Source organism: Paramisgurnus dabryanus, chromosome 20 (genome assembly GCF_030506205.2).
Source record: "Paramisgurnus dabryanus chromosome 20, PD_genome_1.1, whole genome shotgun sequence".
Lineage (NCBI taxonomy): Eukaryota > Metazoa > Chordata > Actinopteri > Cypriniformes > Cobitidae > Paramisgurnus > Paramisgurnus dabryanus.
Genome location: NC_133356.1, coordinates 8,971,866 through 8,984,587, shown reverse-complemented (window position 1 = coordinate 8,984,587; position 12,722 = coordinate 8,971,866). Strand labels below are relative to the sequence as shown.

General features: G+C 36.2%; 3 protein-coding genes across 3 annotated transcripts; 1 reads left to right on the top strand and 2 right to left on the bottom strand.

Annotated features, from left to right (window-relative positions):
• Positions 1-554: 554 nt before the first annotated feature.
• Positions 555-2,682, bottom strand: cox5b2 (cytochrome c oxidase subunit 5B2). Its single transcript, XM_065296250.2, has 4 exons — positions 2,488-2,682; positions 1,363-1,433; positions 1,167-1,266; positions 555-773 (listed from the first exon to the last, which is right to left on the bottom strand). Exons 1-4 carry the CDS (start codon positions 2,585-2,587, stop codon positions 661-663), a joined length of 384 nt encoding a protein of 127 aa, XP_065152322.1. The 5' UTR covers positions 2,588-2,682; the 3' UTR covers positions 555-660.
• Positions 2,683-2,814: 132 nt separating this feature from the next.
• On the bottom strand, positions 2,815-4,695 carry dnajc12 (DnaJ (Hsp40) homolog, subfamily C, member 12). Its single transcript, XM_065296249.1, has 5 exons — positions 4,561-4,695; positions 4,094-4,172; positions 3,880-4,019; positions 3,642-3,786; positions 2,815-3,419 (listed from the first exon to the last, which is right to left on the bottom strand). The coding sequence occupies exons 1-5, from the start codon at positions 4,636-4,638 to the stop codon at positions 3,337-3,339; spliced, it is 525 nt and encodes a 174-aa protein (XP_065152321.1). The 5' UTR covers positions 4,639-4,695; the 3' UTR covers positions 2,815-3,336.
• A 541-nt stretch (positions 4,696-5,236) lies between these two features.
• sirt1 (sirtuin 1) lies at positions 5,237-12,722 on the top strand. Its single transcript, XM_065296245.1, has 9 exons — positions 5,237-5,540; positions 6,260-6,385; positions 6,626-6,864; positions 6,965-7,117; positions 7,198-7,345; positions 8,730-8,809; positions 8,891-9,077; positions 9,760-10,398; positions 11,774-12,722. The coding sequence occupies exons 1-9, from the start codon at positions 5,252-5,254 to the stop codon at positions 12,064-12,066; spliced, it is 2,154 nt and encodes a 717-aa protein (XP_065152317.1). The 5' UTR covers positions 5,237-5,251; the 3' UTR covers positions 12,067-12,722.

Genomic DNA, 12,722 nt, shown 5'->3' with positions numbered 1-12,722 from the left:
CATTTTGCCTTTTTTATTTGATAGACCGTAACTGTAAGACGACAGGAAAGTACAGGGTGGAGAGAGGGGTATGGGATCGGCAAAGGACCTCGAGTCGGGATTCGAACTCTGGTCGCCGGAAGTGCGTCTGCACCATATGTCGGAGCACAGTCCACTACACAATCGGCTCCGACTTCTCCATGTTTTTGTCTATTTTTAAGCAATGGTCACTTGGAGTTGGGGTTAGAATTGGGGTTTGGGTCATTTTTATGTAACAAAAAGTTGTTCTAACCCTAACCCCAAGCGACAATGGTAAAAAAAAAAAAAATTTGAGAAACCAATAAATAAAACAACAAAAAAAGATTTAAGTGAATGGGAAGGACTGGCGTATCATATGCATTGCACAATTTTCACACTTTGTGCTATGCTGGTATATCTATCCCAGTTAAAGGTGGGAAGGTGGTATTGGTATTTCAAGATCTGAGCCCTCCCCTCAGATAGCACGCCAAATATGCTTCATTTCATATTTAATTACATGTTAAACTTGTGAATTGCGTTAAAAAAAAATGCTGGTAAAGCTTTGAAATAAATTTTATTATAACTCTGTACATGTTTGGCATAAGCACTGAGGTTTATAAAGTCTGCAGTGGTTTATTGATGCGGGTGTGATCCACAATCAGATTAATGTGGAAGCTCATGATGGACCAACTTATAGTGTGAACCACAGGACGGGCAGCGCTGTTGGTTTCCTTCGTGAAGCCAAAACCAAACAATAGCTGTATTGTCCTCTTCACCTTCAAAACACAAGAAAAAAAAGATGTCTTTTTGGAAAATAAATTACTTTTTAGCTATTCAAGGACTTTACTTTGGTTTTAAACTATAATCTATAGTATAAATAACTTATAATTATATATAATATATCACGACTATGTACCTATTCATAAATATTTAATCTAGTGTTATATAAAGATATACCTGGCCACATATTGTAATCTTCTGTAACATAAAGCTGTGAGACCAGTTACTGAATACTTTGCAGTTGAGTTACTGGTTTGTTTACATAATAACACCATAATGAGTTGTGTGTGATTTATGTCACAGTTGTCAATATCATCTGGTGTTGTTGAAAATGTTTTGATCTACTAATTTCTTATGGTTCTTTATGAGTAGCATGTGTTGTGTCTTACACAGACAGCCAACCAGACGTTTGTTATTAATGCTGGGGACAATATGAGGGTCGTCTCTGGTTCCAGTATATTCCTTTGGCTTGAGGATGCTGTATGGATCCTACAGAACACATATATATGTATATGTATATACATTTTACATTTAAGAATCTCACCAAAACTTTCAATTGAACTGAAAGTCACTGTTTTGTGTTACCTGGCCTTTTTTCAAGGCCTGTAGGATGCGACGCTCCAACCCCGCAGCCTGTTCGTCATCTGTGGGAATACCTGAAAAAATATTTGATAGAATTAAAGTTACATTTCCTTTATAGTTGTGATGAAGAGCCTGCATGCTCTAAATGTTACCTACGCGTTATGCAACAGTTTTTAATAATAAAATCTTTATACTTTTGGAGCTTAGGTGTTGCCGACTTTGCATTCTATTACTTTATAGTCATTTAGTATTGTATTAAACATACAGTATATATATATATATATATATATATATATATATATATATATATATATATATATTTGACCAAAACAAATTATAAAATTATATATATGATCAAAACAAATTATAAAATTAGCATTTTCACAGAAGAAACAGTTTGTTTTAGACAATTAAAAAAATAATTAAAATTTTATTTGTAAAAACTAAAATAATAAAGTATAAAATAGTGTATACATTCCATTTGCTGTTGTTTTCTAATGATATTAATTAAAAGCCCTCTTTTATTTTCCTTCACTCGTTGATTAATTTAAATTTTTAATCTGATTGTTCTAACTCAATAAATATTAAAGATATCAAGATTATATTTTCACAGAATGTTCGTTACATTATGTAGGGTGATTTTATGTAGAAAATTTTATTTATTTGCTGGGTTTTACTTTCACGTCAGTTGTGGTCGCTAGATGTCGCCAGAGATCAGACAGAGAAACGGCTGCGGTGCGCCATGATCATGAATAACACGCACACGAACTTCAGTTTCATGCCAAAAGAGGACGAACTGCGGCCCGTCACCCCGTAAAACCTAAATGACCTTGATTCATTTCATTCTTTATATCTTAATTCAACCACCACGTTACTGTTTAAAGTCGTGCATGTCTTATTTAATATTTCTGTCAAGTGTCATTTGATTGTCATTTTAACAGGTGACATTCGTGTGTCCGATCACGTTCCACCATATTCGAAACAGTACTGACATATCACTTATTTTGTGATAAAGACAAATGAAAAATATATTTGTTTATTACGCATGCATAAATACTATAAATAATGGTTTGTAATGAGCAAATGTCATTAAATCTGAGTTCTAAAGAATTCTGTAAGTTGTCTCACCTTTCCCTGAAAGTGCACGCTGGGGTGTTCTGAGTAAAATATTTTGTCTTGAAATGACAGATACTCTCTGGCACGCGCGCAGCAGGAGTTTACTCGCCATCTTCACGTTAAAACTTGAGGTTTGTGTGCGCGCCGCGCTCTCCTGCCGCTCACTGTAAAAGTGCGTGAATCGAGTCTGAAAGTCAGAGAATGATTGACACGAGGATCGGCCAATCAGAAAGAGGGACCCACAGCTGTGCACGCGTTAACAAGTGGGTTTGTGTTCACTATATGTCAAAAATGTATTTTCAAATATGAGAAATATTTATTGTTTGAACAATAGGTTGCTTTATTATGTCTAATGCACAAGCATACAGACAATGCACACAAGCCTTTCAGCAGGCTTGAAACATTTAAATGACTACAAAAGCACACGATATGAATACGTATCATCAATACACAAACACACAGATCTCAGAATACTGATTGAAAGACACTTCTGGCTCATATGTAGCTATCAATAATTATAATGTTTTATAATAATTATTATTATAATTATTATTTATAGTTGTCATTTAAATTAGTATACTGGTTGTATATTATTTAAATAAATAGAATCGACATTATCTTTATGGTAGTCATAATTCTTTCCTGTGTAAACTTGACATGCCAAGCAAAACATGTTATATCCTCTCAATAATCAATCTAAATAATATATAAACCATACAGCCGTATAAAGCATCACGACTAAAAAAAAAAGGTAAAAGTTGACAGATGTCAAAAATGATGAAACATCAATTGGTCTCGATTTACATGTCACAAAAGACAAACACACAAAGCCAAGTAAAGAGCAAATGAATCAATGAGTTTTTATATTTCATAGTTTCTGAACTTCTGTAAAAGGCCTGAAGGAGCTTCAGCGGCCCAGCGGAACCTGCGATGCCAATACTCACCTGTGAAACAGACATAAAATGTGTTACATAAAAAAATTATAATAAAACAAGATATTATTCTGATCTGGAATGTCTGCCTCCCTTTATCCAATATGCTATTTTCTTTATTTTTAGTTTTCATTTTATGTTTGAAATTTGAAATTCTTGGTATCAAGAAGATATACAAGAAACAAAAAAAGTGTCCTGTCACTCATCTTATGTTTTCATCATTATTTGTCTTACTTGATGGTAGTTGATCAGATGTTTTCTCTTCTTTATTTACTTCACTGTCTGATGGAGTCTCCTGATCTCCTGACTTCAATGTATCCGGATCTTTAGCGGCTTCCAGCATTGGCTCATTTTTTGCCCGAACAGCCCAGTGCATTGACTGAACAACCAATCGGTTTGAAAACACAGAACTGTAATTATTACAGCAACTATGATACTGAATGATAACAGTATACTAACATTCAGTGCTTACCGATTTAACTGAGTCACTGAGCGCTTGCCACTCACTGAATGGTATTGTGATTCCACTTCTGAGCCAGTGATCATAACTCTTTCTTTTCTTCTCATCTGTGAGAACTTCTTTAGCTTCCTGTAACTTCTGGAAATCCTCAACTGCAAGAAGTCAATCAAAAGTTATCTGACATGCACATGATATTATGAAATTATGATTGATTTTACAGATGTACCTGCTTTGGGGTTCTCTGGATGTTTGTCTGGGTGACAAGCCAAGGCTCGTACTTTGAACTCATTAATAATCTGTTCAGTCTATGAGAGAGAGAGAGAGATGAAGAAGACAAAATGCATTTGTCACAGGGTTAATTTATTACCAGCCTCATGATATTAGTCATCATGTAAAGAGATGGTTTAGTGCATCTTCCAGCTGTTCACCCATCATCGTCATCATTACGTGATGAATGATGTCTCATACATGCAACAGGCTGTCAATGATGATATAAATAAATAAGCAAAGAGTCAATGATTAAATTTACTCACGCCCCATTCAAAAGATGATTTACGCACATATTTACATGTTAACAGGCACCATTTTGACATTTATTGAGGCATTTGACTTTAAAACTACGTTAAATCTACCAACATCGATAAATGCGTAAAAATCAGCAAAGAGAGTTGAACTTGTAACTTGTGCATTTACCGTGGACAACTCATCACATCCCAGCCGCCCATAATAATCCTCCAAATCCTCCGATCTGTAGTTTAATATCGCCTCCATGCGCGTCAATCTTCAACACCAAAGTAAACCACAGCACAACACTACCGTAAAGTGTCGTGAATTAACTTTCACTGTCAGCTACTGATGTCCATCCATAGAGAGTCCATCACGGGTGCACGGATAGTATGGACTTTACGGTAGCTGTGCTTTTAAATGGACCGTGTAGGCGTGTATGACTTGTTGCAGCGCTGCGCAGATTAATCGGAGTATGACGTCAAAGTACCACGAGAGCACGGCTTTCGAATCAATATCGCGGTACTTTTATGTCATGCACCAAACGTTCTGCGCAGCGCTGCATCAAGTCGAACGCACATATACCGTGGTAGACTTGTTTCTGATCTACATAATTGTATAAAATAAAATAACTTTATATATAATTTGTTTTAAAATTAAGCAGGATGCACATGTAACACTGAATTAGCAGTGTTCAGATTGTTTGCAATGTTACTGACTTGATATGTTGGATATGTTGGTTCGAAAAAAAGTATAGTATACAATAGCATATGTGCAGAACATGGTTTTAAGCATAGACATTATGGTTTTTACCATGGTAAGTTCCCTTTGGTCACGCAGCAATCACGTGCTCGCCTACTTGTACAGTACGCAGTTCGTGATGTCACCTTACATCATCACCGGAAACTCCTCCTCCATTCACTCCCTGCCGAAGATGGCGGACGGTGAAAATAAACGGGCCGGACCCGCCAGCACCGGCGGCTCTATTGAGCCGGACGAGCCGGTTTTAAAGAGACCGAGAGTAAACATAGACCCGTCCAGTCGTTTGGACAACGGCGCTTCTGTCGGAACTGAACAGGCGAAGTCAGAACCGGCGGTTACGGATCAGACCGATCAGGCCTCAGTAAAGCACCCTGAACCCGGACGGACCGCCGAACCCGAGATGTCCGGTACACTTATCAATTAACCCTTTATTGATTCACGAAGTTTATTAACTTATATGTTTTGTGAGTTTCTTTTTCATTCTTCTTACGCTAAGCTAACAGTTTACAGTGGAGAGCTGTCAACTTTACTGCGTTTTACCATGTTTTACTTTATATGTGGGGTTTGAATTACTGTTTTAGTAAAAGACGAATTGTAATAACCGGTTTAGTTTGTGTGTTCAGTATAATATTAATATTATAATAATATATGATTATTAATAAGCATTAACGCAAACACATATTACCATAGTAAAACTACGTTTTTAATCTGTTCAGTTACAGAAGACATCAACTTATCATAAAGTATCATTTAAGTCAGATTCATAGATTTGACTAAATGATAAAGTGTCTGTCAAGCAATAGATTGTAAAGCTGCTCAAAGTTAAATAATTTTGGAGGGAATATTTTGCTCTGCTGTCATTGCTTCGACATGTTATGTAACTTCATAAATATTACTTTTAGTTTTTATTTAAATATTAATTTTCATAGGTCATTCTGAAAAATGCATCACTAGATTTTGTTTTTAACTCCGCAGACCATCTCAGATGACTTTCAGGTTATAAAGCTAAATTTTTATGTATGTTCTTGTGGCTGACGCATTAATGAATTTCTAATGTAAATTATTCAACTGCTTTTAATTTATTCATTGCGATGTACTATTAATATAAGACGTGTCTTTCACACAGAGTTGGTTGATGAAGGTGTACATCCTAACGGATTCACATCACCTGCTCGTCTTCATGATGATGATGAGGATGATGACCGCTCATCTCGTGCCAGCTCCAGCGACTGGACCCCTCAGCCACAGATCGGTGAGTCTTGACCTTAGATGACACACCACTTTTTTATGTCGCATGCCTAAATGCCAGAGATTTGCCCATATACAAGCTTCAATATAAACACTAGTATCTATCCATCTGATCTAGAATTGAAGTTGCATTTACAAACCACTTTTTTCTCAAACCACTTTTTATTGAATGAATTCACTCTAGTATGGTCCGCTGTGTTTATAAAGATGTTTCATTGTGTTCTGTTTTGGCCTGTTTGTTTAGGTTCCTACCGATTCATTCAGCAGCACATCATGAGAGGAACCGACCCGAGAGAGATTCTGAAGGACCTGCTTCCTGAGACCACCCTTCCATCGGATCTGGATGACATGACGCTGTGGCAGATCATCATCAACATCTCAGAGCCGCCCAAAAGGAAAAAGCGCAAAGACATTAACACTTTAGAGGACGTCGTCCGGCTCCTGAACGAGGGAAAGAAGATTCTTGTCCTCACTGGTGCTGGGGTGCGTTTTCAGTCTTCGAACTCTTGATCCATACGCTATGACTGACACACTGAATTTCAATGTTTTTTTTTTTACATTGGTTTGGTCCTCGTCATCACAGGTATCCGTTTCCTGTGGAATTCCTGACTTCCGATCAAGAGATGGGATTTACGCTAGACTCGCCGTGGATTTTCCGGACCTTCCTGATCCTCAAGCGATGTTCGACATAGAATATTTTAAAAGAGACCCGAGGCCTTTTTTCAAATTCGCCAAGGTTTGATATGTTTCTGCATTTCTCACAACAAATATAAACAATTCAATAGCATCATTCCTCAATTTTTTATTATTTTGCAGGAAATCTACCCTGGACAATTTCAGCCATCTCCATGTCACAGATTTATATCAATGCTGGATAAGAAAGGAAGGTTACTGCGAAACTATACTCAGAATATTGATACACTGGAGCAGGCTGCTGGGATCCAGAATATAATTCAGTGTCACGGTACGGCTGGTCTGTATGATGTGCAATAGAAATGATGATCATATTCAGTATCAGTAAGAAGATTTACATTCAGTAAAAACTAACTTTATAAGCCGCTATATAACTCGTATATAACTCGTGCTTGAAATATTTGACCTGATTAACGGTCAGTGTTTGTGTCCATTTGGATGCCTTTAGGGCAGGGGTCTCCAAACTTTTCCGGGAGCAAGAGGGCTACTTTTTTTATATTGCCTACTTAAAACTTTTTTATTTTATTTATTGACATGATTTATTATTGTTAAAAAATTGTAACGTACATAAAAGAAGCCAAGTTTTAATAAAATATTTAATAAATACATTTTAAAAATTAGGCTTTTATAGAATGTGCTTTGGTGGGCAACTCACAGACTCCGTGTGGGCCCCCTGGTGCCCAGGGGTACCATGTTAGAGACCACTGCTTTATGGGATGCTAGTGTAAATCAACTGCATGTCTGTTATTTCTTAAATTCTAAAACACATTTCGGTGATTCTCACGAAATCCAGACTTAAAAGGTGTCCAGCATCAGATTTTTTTTTTAAAAAAGCCATTGAAGCCAATTTTTTTGCACATAAAAGATTAAGGTCTGAACTTACTATAACCATTATTTTAAGAGGATTTAAAAAATATTTCCTAGAGAATTATTTACATTTTTTTAAGATTATCATTGTAAAAAATTATCATTACCGCAACATGATATTACATTAAATTTATGCATTTTCAAACTCATGTTTCGGTAATGAGAACTAAAAAGTTGTCTAGGTACTATGACATACAAAATTTCAACTTATCTGTAGAGAAAAAATAAGAACTGCTTACCTGGTAGCCATCTTGAGTGTCACAGTCAATTATGTCCCTTCCAATATTTTTTTTTGAAAATGTTAGTTCTTTGAGGGCTTAAACAATGATTGAAAATTGTTACGGAGGTTGAGATAATTGGTCTTAGACACATTTATGTTCCTTATTATTATCTCTACATTTACCAATGATCACCAAATACCACATGTTTATTTACTGTAAATGTTTATAGTATAACATGCACTGAAGCTTTTTATTTTTTAGATTTTTTAATTATAAATATTTCCATGTCAAAGATCCAAAATCCAGTCATGGACACGTTGCGGTAATGAAAATTTTCCCGTTAAATGTGGAAAAAACAACAAAATTGGTTTGTATGTCATTTGAAATCATGTTTAAAATAGTACATGAAGAGATGTTTGTAAATGTATGTTTCTTATTTTGATACTCTTACTTTGCATTTACTTTTTTTTATCAAAATGTTTCAAGACACCTCATAAGTCTAATTTCGCGAGAATCACCCATTTGTGTTATTTTGGGATGAAACGTAATGGATTGTTTATCTTTCAGGGTCTTTTGCTACAGCGTCTTGTCTTGTGTGTAAACATAAGGTGGACTGTGAGGCCATAAGGGAAGATATATTCAACCAGGTATGCAAAATTTGCTTGTCAAACACAGTGTATAAAATGTGTAATGTGTTAGTGGTTATACAGAACATTTCGCTTTTGCAGGTTGTTCCTCACTGCTTGAGGTGTCCGTCAGACATCCCTTATGCCATCATGAAACCAGACATTGTCTTTTTTGGTGAGAACCTTCCAGAATTTTTCCACAGAGCCATGAAGCAGGATAAGGATGAGGTTGACCTGCTGATTGTGATCGGCTCCTCGCTCAAAGTGCGGCCAGTTGCTCTCATACCAAGTATGTGCTGTCTTGTCATTTTATGTGAAGCATAGTTGACACTATAATTTCAAACTGATTAAATTTAAATGATTTATAAACCTTACTATAATATTGTTTTGTACCAGATGGTAATACCATGCTACCGAATGATTACCATGTTCCTATACCATGTAATTAAAGAGATAGTTCATCTAAAAATGAAATTTCTGTCATCATTTACTCCTGTGTGGATTTCTTTATTCCCATTGACTTTTATAGTCGGAAAAACAAATCCTATGAAATTCGATGGGAACCATTAAATCTACCATATTTTATCGAAATATCTTCATCATCATTTATCACAATATTTCCATAGTATGGGTTGATCCTACTATGGAAGTCAATTGTTTCCACTAGCTGTGTGCTTATCATCATTTACCAAAATTTATTTTTATGTTTTCATCAGAAAAAATGAATTCATACAGGTATAAAAAACATGAAAGTGAGTATATGAGGACAGAATTGTCATTCTTGGTGAACCATCCCTTTAACATATCTCAAATAATATGTGGTAAATGGACTAGCACAACATCCAGAATACCTCAGTCAGTAGTGTAACTATAGTACATTGCGTTTTTTGTTACTGATTTTACATTTCGTCTGGTTTTGATTTATTTTATCTGAAAAAGTCAAAAGATGTTGTCGTTTCATCTCTCTATAGGCTCTGTCCCTCATGAAGTGCCTCAGGTATTAATAAACCGCGAGCCTCTACCGCACCTGAACTTTGATGTGGAGCTGCTCGGAGACTGTGATGTCATCATAAATGAGCTCTGCCATCGTTTGGGTGGCGACTTTGAGCAGCTGTGCTTTAACTCCTCACGTCTCAGTGAGATCAGAGAGAAGCCCCCCGCACCGTTACCTCCTCCACCTGAGCCGCTGTCTGCTGAGAGCACATCTGCAGAGGACACGAATGCATCGGTTCATTCATCAGACTCCCCCGAGATCACCAGACTCACTAACTGTCAAAATGCACCAGCTCACAAAACTGATGAAACATCATCAGAAGCCAGTAAAACAAGCCCTCCATCACAGACATTAGATAGACAAAAAACAGACCCCAGCACGCCGAGCCCTGAGTTACATGTGACAGACTCACATTCTGTGGAGACGACAGCCACTTGTGCAGAAATATCAGACTCCTGTAGAAACCCAGCGTCTGATGCTACAGAAGCAAAGAGCGCTACAGACGATGCACAAAGTCCTAAAGAAGAAGAACCAAGGGATCATCGACGAGTTGAAATGCCCAGACGCTGCTGGAGAAGTCGAATCTTTCAGAGTCCAATCAGCAAACGGCTTGGAGGTAAAGTCTTGTGCACATCATTTGTTGGCATATTTTGTTTCGTGATCTGTTTTCGAGACATAAAAAAGGCAATGGTACTATTAGCTTTGCAGCTGTTAAAAGTCTTGTGAATAAATGATCATCAGAATATGTTGTACATGTCTGCCTATGCAAACATTTGCTAAACAGCCTTTATAATCATATCAATATGGGTGATTCTCACAAAATCCAGGTTTAGAAGGTGTCTAGCAACAGAATTTTTAAAAAGCCCTTGAAACCAATTTTTTTTGCACATAAACGATTTAAGGTCTGAACGTACTATAACCATTATTTTTAGAGGATTTAAAGCAACACTATGTAGTTTCCATGTAAAAATGACTTACAGCTCCCCCATGTGGTTGAAAAGCGCAACAGTGCCTGGTATCAGACACTCTTCTGCAGGCAGGGGGAGGGGTGGGTCTGTGTGCTCTTCCCTCCACCGCCACTTTCAGAGTGTGCTTGTAGCAGCTAGGAGGCTGTTCAGGTTGCAGCAACAGTACAATTTGTCCAGTTAAAAGTTGTTCTATCACTGAAATAATTTTAGAGACATTATTTAAAGGTAAAAAAACTACATAGTGTTGATTTAAAAAATATTTCCTATTTTTTACATTTTTTCAGATTATCATTATCAAAAATTATCATTACCGCAACATGATATTACATTAAATGTATGCATTTATAAACTCATGTTTCGGTAATGAGAACTAAAAAGTTGTCTAGGTACTATGACAAACAAAATTGCAACTTTTATCTGGAGAGAAAAAATAAGAACTGCTTACCTGGTAGCCATCTTGAGTGTCACAGTCAATTATGTCCCTTCCAACAAATAAAAAAAAGTTAGTTCCTTGAGGGCTTAAACAATGATTGAAAATTGTTGCGGAGGATTAGAAAATTGATTTTGGACACATTTATATTCCTTATTATTGTCTCTACATTTACCAATGATCACCAAATATCATATGTTTCTTTACTGTAAACGTTTATAGTATAACATGCACTTGAAGCTTTTAATTTTTTATATTTTTTAATTATAAATATTTCCATGTCAAAGAACCCAAATCCAGTCATGGACACGTTGCGGTAATGAAAGCTTTCCCCTTAAATGTGGAAAAAACAACAAAATTGGTTTGTACAGTATGATGCCATTTGAAATCATGTGCAAAATAGTACATGAAGAGATGTTTGTAACTGTATGCTTCTTATTTTGATAGCATTTACTTTTTATAAAAAAAAATTCATGACACCTCATAAGTCTAATTTCGCGAGAATCACCCATATTTAAAATCTACTAATAATTAATATCCTGACTGATAGTGAAACAGCCTTATGTGATGGTAAACTTGTGTTTGTTTCTCAGCCTCGCAGTACTTATTTCAAACACCGAACCGCTACATTTTCCACGGGGCCGAAGTTTACTCCAGTTCAGAAGATGAGACGTCAAGTTCATGTGGCAGTGACAGCGAAGCTTCTCGCTGCAGTGCGGATGGTTTTGAAAATGAAGACAGTGATGTAGAGGAGGATGGTGGATCAGTGATATTAGAGAGAAACACACAGGGTTGCCTCGAAGGGACTGTACAGGAAAATGAACACAAAGGCCTTCAGACGGACTGCACAACAGATACAAACCTGCAAACCACAACAGACCTTTAAAACAGGCACTCAATAACCGCGCATAGGCGCTAGCTGTATTTAATGTCCTCAAGTCTGTTTGTTATATTTTTGTATTTCACTCGCCCTTAAACTTCGTTTCTTTTTCTAATGCATGCCACTTTCATTTTGTTTGGCTTATAAATGTTCTTTTTTTATCACCTCTTTTTATTTTTGCATTTTTAGACAACATGTTTAATTCCAATGAATGTTTTTGCTTGTGGACACAGTGGAATTCGTCTTGCCATGTAATCGTTTGGGATACAAAGGGAATGATTTTCAGACCAAAGATCACATTATCCATATCTATTTTTTTGTCTTACGTTTCTTGTTAAAACTGCTCATTGTCCACAATGTACATCAAACTGGCATTTTCCAAACATTTGGCAGCTATGTTGTTCAGCCTACTAATAATGTATTTTATACCTTACAACATTTGTTAGTCTTTAAATAGATGTAGCCTTTTTTTTTTTGTTCATTAGTTTTCAAATTTAAAAAAAAGAAATATGACATGCCTTCACACTCTTGTACTTGTAGAAGTTCTCAAGCACTTTGTGTTTTCTTTACTGTACCTGTTTCTAGAGAGCGTATAAATGCATTTCCCTGTTTTCACTGACTGGGCATTAAATCTTTATGAGATTATCAACTTAAAATATCAA

What these genes read in the sequence shown, in the direction of transcription:
- cox5b2 (XM_065296250.2), bottom strand. Translation starts at nt 2,587, where the DNA reads ATGGCGAGTAAACTCCTGCTGCGCGCGTGCCAGAGAGTATCTGTCATT. An exon ending in GCGTGCACTTTCAGGGAAAG is followed by an intron (nt 1,434 to 2,487) that starts GTGAGACAACTT and finishes ATATTTTTTCAG; the next exon opens with GTATTCCCACAGATGACGAA. An exon ending in ACGTCTGGTTGGCTGTCTGT is followed by an intron (nt 774 to 1,166) that starts GTAAGACACAAC and finishes TGTGTTTTGAAG; the next exon opens with GTGAAGAGGACAATACAGCT.
- dnajc12 (XM_065296249.1), bottom strand. Translation starts at nt 4,638, where the DNA reads ATGGAGGCGATATTAAACTACAGATCGGAGGATTTGGAGGATTATTAT. An exon ending in TCCAGAGAACCCCAAAGCAG is followed by an intron (nt 4,020 to 4,093) that starts GTACATCTGTAA and finishes GACTTCTTGCAG; the next exon opens with TTGAGGATTTCCAGAAGTTA. An exon ending in ATCTGATCAACTACCATCAA is followed by an intron (nt 3,420 to 3,641) that starts GTAAGACAAATA and finishes TCTGTTTCACAG; the next exon opens with GTGAGTATTGGCATCGCAGG.
- sirt1 (XM_065296245.1), top strand. Translation starts at nt 5,252, where the DNA reads ATGTCACCTTACATCATCACCGGAAACTCCTCCTCCATTCACTCCCTG. An exon ending in CTTTTTTCAAATTCGCCAAG is followed by an intron (nt 7,118 to 7,197) that starts GTTTGATATGTT and finishes ATTATTTTGCAG; the next exon opens with GAAATCTACCCTGGACAATT. An exon ending in AATCAGCAAACGGCTTGGAG is followed by an intron (nt 10,399 to 11,773) that starts GTAAAGTCTTGT and finishes TTTGTTTCTCAG; the next exon opens with CCTCGCAGTACTTATTTCAA.